We start from the raw sequence: 18,339 nt of genomic DNA on the forward strand, positions 1-18,339 counted from the left end.
CTTTGTTCTGCATTCCTGTTGTGCTTCACTGGTAACTCTGACATCATGGTTCTCAAAGTTCAACATCCATCAGAATCACTTGGACGGCTTCTTAAAATTAGATCGCTGGGCCCTACCCTGAGAGTTTCTGATTAACAGAAACTCCAGGAATTCTAGCAAGTTCCAGGTACTGCTGGTGCTGCTGGCCCAGTGCCATGCTTTGAGACCTGCTGCTCTGACACATTTCATTGTAGCTGTATTCTAGTTCATTTGCTCATTGTATCCCCTGCTAGATTAAAAGTTCCTTAAGGATTTTCTTACCCATGTTTGGACAACTCCCCCTAGTAACACAATGCTTTGCACAAAATTGGTATTTAATATGTATTAACTATGGAGATAGAATAAACATCTCATAATAAATTCCCTCAGTTACCATCCAAACAGTCTCTCGAAAAGTGAACTGTGTAACTAGAGAAAGGATTGAAAGGCAGAAAATATACTGACTTCTTTTGGGCTGCCCAATCTTGATTACATCTTCTATCTGGGGGGTGGGGTGGGGGTGTAGAGAATGGTATTACCTTAGGCATCCGGTGACATTGTAGAATATATCAAAATCGAGCAAACCATTTGCTTTGGGGTAGTCTCCTTCAGGCCACCCCGAAAAGGGGATGATGATATTATCAGTCAGGATAAGCAAGGCTTCTGTGATCATGAGATTCTTGAGTTTGTCGTTAGAGGACAAATTCCACAGCAAACCTAGGAAAAGCACAGTGTTACCATGGAAACAGTGCAGGGTGGGGTCAAAATGACTACTAAAAAGTTCAGTTAAGGTCATCACCTACAGGGCTGTGACTAGTTATAAAGAAAGGGGGAGGGGAGACAGCCCCTTTCTCAACTGAATCTGTTCAAAGCTCATTGGATGGCAATGGAAGCCTATCCATGAGAATAATTTTATATATATATGTATGTATGTATGTGTGTATATATATATATATATATATATTTAGAGAGAGAGAGAGAGAGAGAGCACGCTTATGATGTAAAACTATGCAGGTTTAAATTAACCAGGAATGTGAATGAAAGCCAGAAATATTAGAGAGAGAGAGAGAGAGAGAGCATGCTTATGATGTAAAACTATGCAGGTTTAAATTAACCAGGAATGTGAATGAAAGCCAGAAATACTTAAACATTTATAGTGGTTTATCTTAAAAGACCCTACCACAAAGTTGACCTCAATGGGATAATAAACTCTGGGCTCATCAACAGGGAGGCTTGAAATGGTCCAGTTGTAACTAAGACTTCAACATTTTGAAAGCATTACATTTTTCCCCCATACATGGGAAGAATATCTCCCTGCCTCCTTCTCCGCACTACCTATAACTTTCACCTGACATTTTGCCTCCCAATAATAGCTGGAAGGTCCTGCAGAAAGCCTTTCGCTATGCCTGTCAACAGGAGGCTGATCAACATCACCAATTAATGTTTATTGACTCCTACCCAATGATAGAGTTATGTCCTCCAGGAATTTATGCTGGGTACCTCATGTATTTCTTATTTTACAGTTTGGCAGTGAAGGAGAGAGAAGATATCTATCTGCCAACTTGTATGATCTAACTATTGGTATAAGACTAGAATCACATTTACTCATTTAATTGTACTTGTCTCTTAAATCCCCCACATTAAAGGAAAAGACCATATAAGCCAATCAGGAAGAAATTAAGATATACTGTACTTTCCAGGGTATTTGTAGGATAGAGATTGAAGCTTGGTACTGAGAGAGAATAGAAAGTGGCATATATTTTTAGGATTGTTCTTACAAACTTGGTGCTGAAATACTTCCCATTGAGTGAAAGAACTATATTGCTTGCTCTTCCAGTGACTCCCAGCAGGTGTAAAGTGCCTTGCCATCTTTCATACCTCAACAGGTTACCCTAATTTACTATGAGGAAAGGGGAAAGAGAGAGGGAACAGAAAGAGAAGGAATGACTCTTCCCTTTCTATGCTATCCCCCTTACTGCCCAGGCAATAATTCCCACTTGTTAAATTCACTGCGTTGTCTGCAACGAAGGAAAGAGGAAGCATAGGTCTACAGGGCAATCTACTTTATGAAAAAGCAAACATGGCAGTCTTGGCTGAATTATGTGGTGATATCATCTCCCCTGATTTTAATGGCTGAAATAATAGTCTGTATGGCTAAAGCTTGGTAATTATTTGACTGTACTTGTATTTGGCCCAATCAATTAGAACACTTGAAGCCTAATGCAGTCGTTTGGGCTTCAATAGTTTGTGTTGGCTTTGTACAAGTAACTAATTTTTGAAAGAGTAACCACATTTCCACTGTAGCCTACACTAGCTTCCTTTAGATACAGTGACACTGGGTGCAGTGTCTCATGAGGACTAGATTTCTGGCTTATGGGAGGTCTTCTCCTGATCAAACTAGCATTTAGGGTTAGCCATGAGCAGTGTCCCTTAGCCACAGGTTTTCCAACACAATGACTTCATTCCTCCCACTTCATCTTAAGAGGCCCTGGAAGGGGGACAGACAGAATAAAACTCAGAAGGTGGTTGAAAACCATTTAAAGGCAGGTCTGAGGTTGAGTTCTGGTTACTAAGCTACAAAAGAAAGTTAGAAAGAAAAGAGAAAAGAAAAAAAAAGCTTCCTGAATTCTAAATAAGCAAAGAAATTAACAGTCTATGCCTGCCAGAGGCTTAAAAATGTGAAGCATATGACATTTCCTCTTTTTAAAAAGGACCACACAGAGCCTCAAAGGAAAAGTATACCTTAAAATAAAACCCAGAGAGGATTAATTTGAACAAAGGGAGTGGAATTTTCCTTCAATAGTCGATTTCCTTTACAGTTTGCATGCCATATTAGTTTTACAGAAGTATATTGGTTGGGAAGTTTTAGTATAATTTTCAAGTTTTTAATGTAAGATATTGTACAGAAATGTCATGCCTGTCAAATTTCTGGATGACATGAAGCTGGGAAAGAGCTAAAATGTTCAACAGAGATTCAGGATTATATGTACTTACACACACACCCTCTCATACGTACTCATACAACATCAGTAAATAACCAACTGCAAATTGGGAAAATATGTACAACAACATGAGAAATAGGGTTAATACTTTAATAAGATACAGAGTTCTTATAAATCATTAAAAAATAAAACACCAGCAGAAAAGTTGGGAAAGTACTTAACACAAAACCAAAATCTATTAGGGGCTAATATACATAGAAATGCATATTTTTTAGTAAGTAAAATAATGTAAATTTAAACGGCTAGATATCATTTTCTGTGACTATAGAAGGCAAAACCAGAATCAATGAATGGAAATTCTAGGAAAGGAGATTTTGGCTCACTGAGAGTATAAACTTCTAAGAAAGCTTTGAAGAAAACAGAAAGACCTATTTGTAAGATCCAGCTCTATTACCGGAGCAGATATAAATTAGCTCATCTCTTGTCAAAATGTTGGCAAGGGGTTTTATCCTGAAATTAGAATGTTAGACTAGATGAGCAGTTTCCAAATGAATCCAGTGACAAATCAGAATCACATAGTCTTGGGCCACAGCCCAAATTTACTGAGCCAGAGTCTCAGGATGGATTCCAGGAATTTATATTTTAAAAAATGATTCCAATTTCTGGCATTAGGAAACCAAGGGATGAGAAGATTCTGAATTGATGTCCCCTTTAATGATGAGATTTGATTCCGTAATATAATATATAGGGTTCATGTTTTCATTTGTCTCACCTTTAACACCTAGTTAATTTATTCATAGTGCCTAAATTTCCATTATTATAGTTCTTTGTTGCAGTTAGTCTGCCTGTAGTTTTCTACCACAAGCCTCTGCTTCTAGCCAAAAAGAAAGGGAAGTGGATTCTATTAAGGAATATAATTTGAATAATTAGCAATTATAAAACAGATTATGGTAACTCTGTTATTCAGAAATTTATTGCCAACTGTGATGTTTGCAAAAAACAGCTAACTAGTAAAGAGATCTTATAGATATTAAAACCCATGTAGAACAATTCTGCCCTCTAGTACAGGACATATAGTTATTTACTTAAATTGACATTAACACTTAGGTAGCAAAACTTGCAAATTTTTATGCTGAAATGTATCCCTATCTTCAGTGAAAAGGCAGGAGGAGGAGGAGGAGATTACAAGAACAACAAGAGAGAGAATTGCTTCTATTCAACCTTGTTTTTCAAAGTGGTCACAAAGCAAGAGGAATTTTTTTTTCTTTCTTATAATTCCCCTTGCATGGATCTCCTTTCACCTAAATTTTATAAATCTTATCTGGAATATCAGATTATTGCAAAGGCCATTTATTCTAAGTAATATATATAAACCCAGGGCATGTTGTTGTACATTATGAATGCAGAATAAAATAATGTACAATTACTTAAAGAAGGTGCATAAAGAGTATTTTATAGTAAAACATTTTAAATATTTTATTAAAATACAGCAATCCAATGAAATATTTCCATAAAATATGCAAAGATCAATATGCATTTTCAACAAATTTCACTGACAATCATCCCCACTCTTCCTTATGCAATATGCATAAGAGAGACAAAAACCCCTGCTTCGTTCTTATCATGACCTGTTTTAATCCAAGGCATATCCCCACTAACTCCAGCAAATGTTCACTACTCAGTGACCTTGAAGATGAACTTCTGAGACTGGGATGTGCTGTTCTCATTTCAATTACAGTAACATTACCACACTCACTTGGTAAGGGAGAAAGGGAACAGTCTCATAGGGGAAAGTCTTTGTTCCTGAAGTCCCTTCATTGGAAGAGGGAAGAGTTTCCCTCCTAGATTGATACTGAAAATGCCAGAAAGGTCCGTGAGTTTACATTCTTTCCCAGTGAACAAAATTCTCATGCTGAACTTCTTATTCATACAGATGGTTCATTTTTATAATTTGGCCAGAAAAGTAAGGGTATTATCCTAAAAAACACCTGGTTGTTTTATTTAATTTATTTATTTATTTTTATTTTAACTTCTCAATGTACACTGTAGCTGATTTTAGTGACCCTTTACCCATTCCTCTTTTCCCCTTTTTAAAATTATGTTAATATAGATATTCCCAGGCCACAAGGCTCTTTTTAACATTTGGTTAGATATCCACAGCTTACACGAGCACTGCAGTTGGTACTGCAATTAAATATACAGGCATGTTGGGAGTTTTCTGATAACAGCTTCAATCTCCTTTATTGTTATTGGTCTGACAAAGAAAAGCCCAAGACCAGATGGATTCACAGCAGAATTTTACCAAACATTCAAAGAGGAATTGACACCAATTCTTTACAAACTATTCCAAAAGATTGAAACAGACGCAAATCTCCCAAACTCATACTATGAAGCAAACATCATCCTGATAACCAAAAAAGAAAACTACAGGCCGATATCCTTGATGAATATAGATGCAAAAATCCTCACTAAAATACTAGCAAACAGAACACAGCAACACATACGTAAAATTATTCACCACGATCAATTGGGATTCATTCCAGGGATGCAAGGTTGGTTCAACATACGGAAATCAATAAATGTGATACACCATATTAATAAAATCAAACACAAGGACCATATGATCATCTCTATAGATGCTGAAAAAGCATTTGATAAAATTCAACACTCATTCACGACAAAGACCCTCTATAAGTTAGGTATAGACGGAAAGTATCTCAATATTATTAAAGCCGTATATGATAAACCCACTGCCAATATCATCCTGAATGGGGAAAAGCTGAAAGCTTTTCCTTTAAGAACAGGAACCAGACAAGGATGCCCACTCTCACCACTCCTATTCAACATAGTGTTGGAAGTACTAGCCAGAGCAATCAGAGAAGAGAAGGAAATAAAAGGCATCCAGATTGGAAAAGATGAAGTCAAACTGTCCCTCTTTGCAGATGACATGATCCTATATATCAAACAGCCTAAAGCCTCTACAAAAAAACTCTTAGAGTTCAGATTGGAAAGGAGGAAGTCAAACTGTCCCTGTTTGCAGATGACATGATCCTATATATCGAACAGCCCAAATCATCTATTAAAAAACTCTTAGAGGTGATAAAAGAGTTCAGCACAGTAGCAGGATACAAAATCAACACACAAAAATCAGTAGCATTTCTTTTCACCAATAGTGAACAAGCAGAAAGAGAAATAAGAAAGCCTGCCCATTTACAATAGCCACCAAAAAAATAAAATACTTAGGAATTGAACTAACTAAGGATGTGAAAAATCTCTATAACGAGAACTATAAACCACTCCTGAGAGAAATTAGAGAGGATACAAGAAGATGGAAAGACATCCCATGCTCCTGGATTGGAAGAATCAATATAGTGAAAATGACTATACTACCCAAAGTGATATACAAATTTAATGCAATCCCCATCAAAATTCCTATGACATTTCTCACAGAAATGGAAAGAACTATACAGTTATTTATCCGGAATAACAAAAGACCACACATAGCCAAAGCAACGCTGAGCAAAAAAAATAAAGATGGAGGTATAACACTACCTGACTTTAAGCTATACTACAAAGCCGTAATAACCAAAACAGTATGGTACTGGCATAAGAACAGACACACTGATCAATGGAATAGAATAGAGAATCCAGAAATCACCCCACACGTAATAACTTCGTATAGCATACATTATACGAAGTTATACGAAGAAGACCCTGACTTTAAACTATACTACAAAGCTATAATAACCAAAACAGCATGGTATTGGTATAATAACAGAGACTCTGATCAATGGAATAGAATAGAGCACCCTGAAATCAACCCACGCACTTACTGCCATTTGATCTTCGACAAAGGCATTAAGTCTATTCACTGGGGTCGGGACTCCCTCTTCAGCAAAGGGTGCTGGGATAACTGGTTATCCATTTGCAGGAGATTGAAACTAGACCCACATCTCTCACCATTTACTAAAATCAACTCAAAATGGATTAAGGATTTAAATATACACCCTGAAACAATAAAACTTATTAAAGAAAATATAGGAGAAACCCTTCAGCAAATAGGGCTGGGCACAGACTTCATGAATATGACCCCAAAAGCATGGGCAACCAAAGGAAAAATAAACAAATGGGACTATATCAAACTGAAAAGTTTCTGCACAGCAAAAGAAACAATTAACAGAGCTAAAAGACAGCCAACAGAGTGGGAGAAAATATTTGCAAAATACATATCTGACAAAGGACTAATATCCAGAATATATAAGGAACTCAAACAACTTTACAAGGAAAAAACAAGCAACCCAATTAAAAAATGGGCAAAAGAGCTAAGTAAGCATTTCTCTAAAGAAGATATGCAAATGGCCAACAGTCATATGAAAAAATGCTCAACATCACTCAGCATCCGGGAAATGCAAATCAAAACCACACTGAGATACCATCTCACCCCAGTTAGGATGGCTAAAATCCAAAAGACGCTGAACGATAAATGCTGGCGTGGTTGCGGAGAAAAAGGAACTCTCTTACATTGTTGGTGGGAATGCATAATGGTGCAACCCCTATGGAAAATGGTTTGGAGGTTCCTCAAACAGCTGAAGATAGATCTACCATACGACCCAGCTATCCCACTGCTGGGAATATATCCAAAGGAATGGAAATCATCAAGTCGAAGGTATACTTGTTTCCCAATGTTCATTGCAGCACTCTTCACAATAGCCAAGCATTGGAAACAGCCCAAATGTCCATCATCGGATGAGTGGATACGGAAAATGTGGTATATCTACACAATGGAATACTACTCAGCTATAAAAACGAATGAAATACTGCCATTTGCAACAACATGGATGGACCTTGAGAGAATAATATTGAGTGAAACGAGTCAGGCAGAGAAAAAGAAATACCACATGTTCTCACTCATGGGTGGGAGCTAAAAAATAAACAAATTAATTCACCCACAAACACACACAAAATATCTGTAGTTGTTTAAGGAACCTCTATATTGTTCTCCATAAGGGCTGTATGAACTGATAGTCCCATGAAGAGTGCAGAAGGGTTCTCCTTTCTCTGCATCATGGTAAGCATTTGTTATTCTCTGTCTTTCTGATAATAGCCAGTCTAAGTGGGGTAAGATGGTATCTCACAGTGGTTTTGATTTGCATTTCCCTGATGATTAGTGATGTTGAACTTTATTTCATATACCTGTTGGCCACGTGTATGCCCTTACTTCAGAAATGTTTATTCAGCTCCTTTGCTCATTATTTAAATCAGATTATTATTATTATTATTATTGTTATTATTATTATTATTATTAATTACTGTAAAGTTGTTTAAATTCTGTATATAGTGGATATTAATCCCTTGTTGGATGCATAGTTTGCAAATATTTTCTCCCATTCTGTAGACTGTCTTTTCATTCTGTCGATTGTTTCCTTTGCTGTACAGGAACTTTTAGTTTGATATTATCCCATTTGTTTATTTTATCTTTTGTTGTCTGTGCTTCTAGGGTGTTACCCCTAAAGTCTTTGCCCAGTCCTACATCATAGAGTGTTTCACTCACATTTTCTTCAAGGTGTTTTAAGGTTTCAGGGGAAAAAAAAATAAATTAAATAAACAAATAAATAAATAAATATACAGGCGTGACATATGTGACAGCCTAATATTAAAAGATGCAAAGGTAGTTCAGAGAAGCCCCTTTCTTCAAAACTCTGCTGAAGGGGGAGGGACGACTGAGGGTCAAGTATGGAAGGATGGCATTGAAATGCTTAAGAGGGCTGGCCAGTTAGCTCTGTTGTTAGCTCAGTTTGGTAACAGCCTCGTGTTATAACATCAAAGTCAAGGGTTTGGATCCCCCATACTGTCAGGTGCCGGAAAAAAAAAAAAATCCAAGACAATAGCAGAGACAAGATATCAAGACAGAAAATAGACATGGAACAGTATTTTCTTTTTAGAAAGAAATCACTAGAAGCAGAGTGGATAATAGACCGGCAATGTGCAAGAGCAGAACAGAGAGACGACGATGGCTGCACCAAGACAGAGGCAAGAGGAGAGACAGGAAGGGTCAAAGAAGAGCAAGGCAGAGCACTCTGATCCGAGTCTCAAAGACAAGCCCCTTCCCAAGGAAGTATAAAAATGACTTGTCATGTGCCCCAAAAGGAGTAGGTAGGATAATATAGCAAAACACTCAGATAAAACTGGGTTCAAACCTGGGCTTTGTTCTTTACTAGTTGTGTAGCCTTGGGCAATTTGCTTAACCTTTCAAGCCTCACCTTGATCATATGTAAATCATCAGTTATGCTCCCACCCCTTATGGAGCTGTCAGGAGGAACAGAGATGAAAAATAGAAAGCCCCAGCTTTGACTAACACATAACAGTGGCTCAATAAAAAGTCTAAGACACAGAGCAATAAGAAAAGATTCCCATATAGGGTTACTTGCTTTGTGTTTCTAAACAAAGATATAAACTGATCTATGTTAGATCAGCAATTTATTTCTGAGTCCCAAAAGCACTAATTTAGCTCTTCTATTAGTAGAGCTAAAGGGAATAATTTAGAAGGATTTGTATTAAATGTTCAAATATCAGTTCAGTTCAATTAACATCCAGTAGGGATGTTTGGCTGGCACTGGAAATCCTGGGTAATGCACAATCAACTTCATTTATCAGCTCTATGGATTACCTAATGATGCCTGGATGGTTTCTATGGCACTGATATCACAGAATATTCTCTGACTTTAGTTTCCTTTTGCCTGGGCAAGAGGATGTATGGTTCAATGGATTTCTTTCACACACACCCTCCCCCCCACACTCTCCTGATGTTGCTAACTACCATGTACCCTAACTCCAGGCTCTTTTCCAAGATTCCTCTAAATCACCAGCAGCTTCTTTCTGCCTCTTTGCTTTGCTAGTGATGTTCACTTTGCCAGGAATTACTTTCATTCTCCTTCAGAATACCAATTCAAAGCCCATCCCTCTTTTAGGATCCACAGTGAAACACACCTCCTTCATGAAGTCTTTTCTGACTAAAACGGGAGAATGTTTGATTCTCTCCTATGGTTCATTACTACATTTTCATGAAGAAAATGTTAGGTTCCAAATGTGAGCTTTGTTCTTTTACTTTTTGGGCCAACCATCACATAATCTTTCATGGTTTAGTGGTTGGAAAAATAAAATCCATAACCTCCCTAGGCTGTGATTCTTAGTACTTGACACCTGAAAGCTGTTCTGTAAATGTTGGCTGAATGGATGAGATCGCTCTTAATTTCTGCAGGTATTTTAATGTAAGTTTTGGAAATGAAAGGAAATCTCTCAAGGGACATGACAACATTCCAGTAGGATAGCATGGTACAACTGTTCATACAGTTTTAGAAAATTAAAATGTGTCAAAAATAGAAAACAATGTGATATTTTAAGACATAAACAAATAAAGGTGATATAATGACTTTTTTATAGAAAAAAATTAAAACTGTTGTATAACAAAGTGAGGAAGGCAGAAGTGCAAAATCGTTCATACAGTTTTAGAAAATTAAAATGTGTCAAAAATAGAAAACAATGTGATATTTTAAGACATAAACAAATAAAGGTGATATAATGACTTTTTTTATAGAAAAAAATTAAAACTGTTGTATAACAAAGTGAGGAAGGCAGAAGTGCAAAATATATTCAGTTCAATTTAAAACAATATTTATGGAGTACCTCCTTTTAAAGGAAGTATTTACCAGAACACTGAAAGCTATTATCACTATTTTTAAAAAACTTTTATATATGTTGAAAAGTGTTATCTTCTTTGAGCCTTGGCTTCCTCATCTGTAAAACTGAAATTTAAAATCCAATAATACCTAGAAACTTAGGGTTTTTGTGATAATTACATTTAAAAATATATGTATATCACTTGGGACATTGAAGATACTTAATAAAAAGCTTCCCCAAGGTAATACTATTGATGACTGTACTCAGTAATGCTTCCTGCTCTCTTTGTAGTGTGCAGGGAGCCTGAGCAGAGAGCTAATGGTGATGGCAGGGTGGGTGGTTTCTGCTGGAACATTAGCAGACCATTTCTCCTCTACCATAGGCATGAATCATTTAAATGAAACTAACCCCTTTCTTCATGCTTCAAGGACATACTCCTAAAACCGTTGCTTTAATTCTATCTGACAATTTCATCTTTCCGATTCACTGGGCAGAAGAAGATATGTATTTGTTCAAATCAAGTATTTAAACGGAAATATGAAGTAGAGAGCTAAAATACATATCCAGCCTTTCTTTTCTTTTTCTTTTTGGGATTGAGGGGCAGGTGAGCTAGGGAGGTGGTATTGACAGGAGTCCATGTGATGGAAAGATTGGGAAAAATAGTTTCTGATATTTTGACTAATTTGATTAAATAGATCCTCCACATTACGAAACTATTAGTCCATTCTACTTTCTTTGTATAGATCCAGCAAGCTGATCGCTGAGTAAATAATAGAAATAATTGGGTGTGGTACTTGCCAGGTTTGCTCAGAATATTTTGGACACCTGAAATAACATTGAAACCCCACACATTCTCAAACTACAAAGTGGGCTATTAGTGAATTTATGCAGAATTTTTTCATGCACTGAGTCTTGTCAAGAAGTTGTTTTAAAGACATTTAATCAAAGGTGCATAGTTTCTAATAAAAAAATACTAAGCAAAAGCCTCAGAATATTTTCTCCTTCAGAAACAAGGAATTCAAACATGGCTCAAATCTGCGGCCTCAGCCAGGAGGTAACAATGTTCCTTTAAAGCCATCTCATAGCTAACAATGAGCCCATCAATCATTTGTTCCAGGAAACATAAGAAAAACAGATGACATAACACATCTGGCTAGGGTGCACTGTGTCATGCTCTTTAATGTTCTGTAGGCACTACCTGTTATTTGCTTTTTAGTCTCCAAGTCTCTGGTTTGCTTCAGCACCTGGAGCAACCGAGGTACTCCATTTGGTTCTGCTACCTCCAACTTGTTGTCATTGTCCTCAAATACCAAATTTCTCAAGGCCCCACACACGGCTCGCTGAACATCTTCATTCTGAACTTTGAGGAGCTGCAGAAGCTTGGGGATGCCACGAAGCTGATTAACCTGGGGAAGAAGTAGATGCATATTTCCAGTACTTATAAATTTTGATGTGGCATTAAGATATTCAATGTAATAGGAACAGATGAAGTTCACTGATGTTGATTATAACCCTTCTCAGTCAAGAATTATCTGTGGCACAACTTAAGACTCATGCTACACGATATAGCCCTGCTATAAGGCAGTATCTTTTATCAAGGAGCTTAGAATAAATTTGTGAAGTTAAGACAAAAACCCATGAAAGAACTGAAGGGGAAAGTTAAGTGATAATGGATATATTAAGTGCTGGTAAGGTAGATAAAACAAGTTAAGTGATAAAAGCCTCGAGCATAATAAAAATAAGGAGACTTGGGAATCTGGGGAGTAAGAAAAATTTTATGGAAGTACCCCAAATTACTTGTTTTTTCTATGTTAAAACTTTACAGTCCATATAAAATGAATAGAAACCATTTTCATCAACAGTGGAAATAAAAATTCATTTATCACAGCAACCTTAGTAGTAATGCAAACTAATCCTAAATGCATGCTATTTTTATAATCAATTGCTTTGAATATTTAAAAAGATTTATATAAATTATGCAAGCATTTTAACTTAAGTAAACAACATAACTTTACACTTTTTAATGTGCTATTTAAAAAAAATATTTCTGCTATCCAAATATGCAAGAAAGAGCATGCACGCTGTCTAATACAGAAGGGAAACTAGGAATGGAAAATAGATATACATGGTTTAGATTCTGAAATCTATGGCTGTTTAAGAGGCCAAATAGTAACAGTCTGAGCAAGGAGATTTTGTTTTAGGTGGCAAATAAACATCTAAAGAAATTAAGAGATATACACAGGAGTTGGTGAAATGAAATGTTAAGTTGTAGACTGAGGGCCTCCCTTCTCACAGACTTCCATTCATTATCTGACTTTGATATTTTTAAGTTGGCAAGAACTTTTGGTAAAGATCTCAGTCATGTTCACCATCCTAATGCAGAAATTTTGAGGAAATAAATTCTCATGAATGGGCATGAGCTTTCCCTTTCAGATGAAGTTCGTCACTTATAAAGGATGCCCTAACTGCCAGCAGTTTATGCTCAGGGGAGAGTTGTACACCTGGCCCAGGGGCATATTTGTATATTTTGTATGTATCAAGCTCTAGCCTCCCTTTCATAGATAGATAAATGGTATTTAGGTCACCGCCTTGCAATCTTACTTCTTTTGTTAGGACTGTGGGGGAGAAGCTAGCAAGATAGGAATTAAAGTCAGGATTGTAAAATATTCAAATAATAAAAATAACCGTAATAATAATAACAAAGCAAAAATAACAGTTGCTCTTCCTCCTAGTTCTATCATTAAGAGGTATCAGGATCATGTTAATGGTTTAATATACATTATCTAATTATAGCTTGCAAGAACCTTAAGAAAAATTACCTTAAGAAATGCTTCACTGGTAGTTATGAAGAGTAATAAGTAATACTTCCACTTATTGGCTCCCTTCTGTTTGTAGAACAGGAGAGAGGTGGGAGACTGGCCACAGCACTTTTGTTGGGCTATATCTAAAGCCATTTGTATATATTTGCACAACAATGCTAATAATAAAGATTTCTTAGCTATCAATTAAATCTGGCCCAACAGATCATCTAATTGATCATTTCATCTATTCCCATTATTACACTTCCTTAAAAGCAAAAAAGCACAATTTACTTTATAAAACAACCTGTAATCCACGTTTTGTTTTGTAGTTAGGTGTTAAGGTGGCTAAACTCATATTTTATATACTTTATGAATGCCAGCGAGACCAAATCTTCACAGTAGCAGCATACACATCAGATGCAAAAAGAAAATCCTGTTTGTCTTGAGGTACTTGACAGCTTGAGAAATATTTTATTAATTTATAATTTAGAAATTGCCTTCTTGAAAATATGATGTGAAATAGCTTACTGGCCATACTGCATTTCAAGCTGTGATGATAGGATTAGTGAGAAGTGGCATTTGGAAGCCTCCTTGGCTCTAATGGTTCCCTTACCCTGTCACCTTTATCCTCTTGGTTTTTAGCACTTGCTAAAGCCCAGGAAGAGGGAACTACAGATACACCAATGCTCAGATAAACACTGAAATACAGCTACAGCTCTACTTACTGTATAATTTGACTCCCTAGTGTCTGGCACTTATACCAAGTTTAAAAATAGACTTTAGTTACTTTTATTTATTTCATCAAGGAAACGGATATAAATGCAAAAAGGTGATGACATTCTCTTCCTTGCATTTAACTAGAAGATGGTAGATGATGAATCCTGTGCACATCGGGACCAATGTCAAATGTGTTGCTCTTATCCTTTAAAATTCAGGAAAGCAGTTGGGACCAGAGAGGTTTGATGAGTTGCCCAGTTATACCGAATCTCAGGGGATTTTTTCCTCCCTTTGGCAAGAGGAAAAAGAAACAGACTTACATGAATGTCTCAGTACTTCAAAAAAGCTTTCTTTTGAGACAGTTTCTAAATATATAAAAGGGCAGAATCACATATTAGAATTTTAACTTCCTCTCTGGCTTCATTCTGATTTTCTTCCCTGCCACCTATAAAGTAAGTAATGATGAAGATTTCTGTTTGCAAATAAGCAGAGGGAACGAACTGACTCTACTGAGGCAAAGGCTCTCTCACACGGTGGTGCCTTTGCTTCCTTCCCCTGTCTGGAATGTTCTGCCTGCTCTGCCTCTCTTCTGGCAAAGCTCTAATCATCCTACATGATCCAGCTCAAATGTCACTTCCTCTGTGAAATGTCACTCCTGTTCTCTCCTTTCCCTCTCATTAGAATTAATCACTCCCTGTAAATTGGCATAACCTCTCGGGAAAGCAATTGGCAATAAGTGTCAAAACTTTTAAAATATTCACTTCTAGTAACCTTCATTAGGAAACCATTTGAAATGCAGACACAGACTAACATACGAAAACAGTAACTACATTATTTATAATAGTGAAAAATAAGAAATGATAAATCCAACAATGGGGAAAGACTGGTTGATGATTAATGGTCACATATCCATATGCTGAAGTATCCCTGGGAGAGGAAGAGCAGTGTTTGAACTGATAGACATTTTGTTAGTTATACAGTTCCCTCGTTAGTCAAATGGGGGCTGTTGTATAAGATTAGCAATCACATGCAACGCACACAGTAGGTACTCAACACATGGAAGATTCTACTATTGACGTTAACATGCCACCTTTAAACTGAAGTTTACAAAATACTGTCAATGTTATGAGAAAATGTTTATGATGTGTCATTGAAAAATAATGGAATAAAGCATACATTTCCATTCATAAACACAAGCATAAAAGGAATGAAATTAGGGGATTTGGGAGAAGTGGTGAAGGTATGAGTCATAAATGCTATCTGCAATTTTCTATGTTTACAAATAACAACATATCTGCAATATGCATGCTTTTAAAAATTAAAACAAAAAAATCCCCACAAACAAAGCTGCATGTTCAATTTGATTGCAGATATGTAAATATATGCATTGCAAAAATTAGAGAACAAAACCAAAATGATAACAATGGTGGGATTATGAGTACATTTTTTTCTTCTCTGTTTATTAATTTCTCAAATTTTTTATAATGAACTTGAATTAGTTTATAATAAGATTTTGCAAAATATTTATGGCAGTTATTACTTTGGTGATGAGATTTGAAACAGGCACAGAAATAAGACCATTTTAAGAAGGCTCTTGCAGATTCAATTAAGGGGTTTCTCTTTTATCCTGCAAGCAAGAGAGGCAGGTTTTGGAAAGGTCTTTCTGGGTGCTATGAAGAGACTGGATTAGGAGTATATAAGAATGGAAACAGGGAGATTAATTAGGAGGAGCTGGATTAATAGATGATGATGAGTGGGACCAGGATAGCAGCACTCAGCAGGGAGGAAAAGATGTGGGTAGATTCAAGACACTTTTAGGAGTAGCATTAATAAGACTTGAAGACTATGTGAATATGAGAAGTAAGAAAAAAGAAGGTTCGAGGACTCTGTTCAAGTTTTGGTGTCAAACTACCTAGGTGAACTACCATTCACTGACAAGGAAAATAATATGCTCAGTTATTATCTTTGCAGAAGGTGTTGTGCCACTATCTGAATGCATTTTCACAACAACTCTTTGTAGTGGAACTATTGTTTCCACTTTATAGGTAAGAAAGCTGAGGCTTAGAGAGGTAAAATAATGTGCCCAAGGGCACCCATGTAATTAGGGTGCTGGGATTCAAACCCAGCTTGAGTGGCTCTAGAGAGTCCATGCTCAAACCACCAGTGCCCTACTTTTCAACCCAGCATAAGGAACAAGTTCAGAAGGACAGTTAGAAAGTACAGAAGAAAAGTAAAAGATAATGTGTTCATTTTTGGATAAGTAGATGTTGAGTTCAGTGGAAACATCCAAGAAATTGATGGGCATGTGATTTGGAACCCTGGGGAGAGATAAGAGCTGGAGATGGTGAGTCATCATTATTTAGATCACAAATAAAGCCAGAGGAGTGGATGAGGCAGGTCAGGAGATGGTGTCAAATAAGAAAAGTCCCAGGAGAGCATCTAAGAAACATGGACATTTAAGGGACAGGTAGAGGATAAATTGTTCACAATGGACTTGGAGGAGCCAGAGGGATGGAAAAAGAACCAGGAAACTGTGGGCCAAAAGAAGAAAGCATTTTAAAAAGAAAGAAAGGATCGACAGTGTCCAGTGCTAAAAGTCTTAATCAAAGTAAGGACTGAAAAGTTGCCACTGGCTTTAAAAACTGTCATTTAAAATTTCAGTCTTTATGTCTAAATTGTAATTGTCTTTTATATATAAATTTAAAACCTATTGCACCATATTTCATATGAGCAGAATCTTGTTAATGCTCTTGGGTTATCACATTACAATTCTTAGATTTTTCCAGGAAGCATATACATTTTTAGTTCTGGATATAATTCTCATGTTTCATTATTCTCAAAACTAGTCTTTGTTCTAGCTTTATCTCTGAATAAGAGATAAGAAGGCAATCACAGCTTCAATCCTATGTGTAACTAGAATAATATTTGTAATCACATTAGTAATTTAAAAGATAGTGAAAATCTAGCTCAACTTGGGTAACAAAAGAAAAATTCAAGTAATTCCACATAATAAAATAAAAGTACACATACTAATGCCCAGTTTTTAAAAACTGTAAATAAAAAAAGATTTAAACATTTATCTGACTAAGCATAAAAGCATCAATTTTTAGCCCAACTCTCTTCACCTGTATGTATAAAGGATGCTCATTACTAGCTAAATATGTTTAAAAATCCTTACTCATTCTTCCCATGGAACAAATAAATAGGCAAAAGGTCAGTGAGAAATACTCAATAATTACATAACGTTTGAAACTAAAAATCTAGATGTGGGGATAGGTCTTTTAAAGCAATACCTAAAATACAGATGCCACAAAGAAAAATATTGACAGATTTGACTTCATAAGTATTTTTAAATCCTGCATGATGAAAGACATGACAAAAGAAAAGTTAAAACACTACTGCCAACAACAAGAAAGCAGGAGAAAATATTTGCCACATATGTAACAATGAATTAATATGCATAACAGGTAAAAAAACAAACAAACAAAGCCTCCTACAGATCATTAAGAAAGAGAGACACATCTTAGAAAAAATGCACAATGAATAAAAAATGACAATTGACTGAAGAAATGCAAGGTCAAAAAAATATACCAAATGGTACTTAACTTCATAATTAATTAAAGAAATGGAAGTGAAAAAAATCAGTAGAAACTCTTTTGTCTGACCTCTACTTAGTTAATCTGCAAGACTAACTAACCACATTCTCTTTCCCCTCTGTGAAACCTACTTGATTCCCATAGTACTATCAAAGCTGGTAGGTTACTACTGTCTGGGGGCCTCTGCACTCCTATTTCTATTTTGAGCTTCATGTTTACCAATAGTAACTTACATTTGTTTCCCAATGTATTTATGTCAGGTGCACTTGTTATTGTAACTATGTAATTTACTTACCTATTCTGTAAATGAATGAAATATTAATATGGAGAGAGTTCTTGTCTCCATGAAAATTAATTTGAATGCTTTGGAAAGACTAGGTAAAGGTGAAGAGCTTTAAAAAGCTCTACAAATTAGTTGTGGGTGAAATTAATGTTAAAGACTAGGAAAATTGTAAAATCTAGAATGATTTTAACTTGGATAATTAGTGCCATTAAGTTCTCATTCTACCTTAATGAAACTTAAACTAGGGCTGGCCCGGTGGCGCACTGCTACAGTGCGCCGCTTGGGAAGCGCGGCGACGCTCCCGC

The 18,339-nt window shown here is 36.2% G+C and overlaps 1 protein-coding gene across 1 annotated transcript in view; it reads right to left on the reverse strand.

Annotated features, from left to right (window-relative positions):
• PKP2 (plakophilin 2) overlaps positions 1-18,339 on the reverse strand; it is an 80,153-nt gene that overhangs the window by 30,005 nt on the left and 31,809 nt on the right. The window contains exons 5-6 of the mRNA XM_008576652.1: positions 11,836-12,043; positions 558-735 (exon numbers count right to left, since the gene is read on the reverse strand). Of these exons, the coding sequence (XP_008574874.1) occupies positions 558-735; positions 11,836-12,043 (386 nt within the window). The remainder of the gene's footprint in view (positions 1-557; positions 736-11,835; positions 12,044-18,339) is intronic.

Source organism: Galeopterus variegatus, unplaced genomic scaffold, assembly GCF_000696425.1.
Source record: "Galeopterus variegatus unplaced genomic scaffold, G_variegatus-3.0.2 Scaffold1384, whole genome shotgun sequence".
Lineage (NCBI taxonomy): Eukaryota > Metazoa > Chordata > Mammalia > Dermoptera > Cynocephalidae > Galeopterus > Galeopterus variegatus.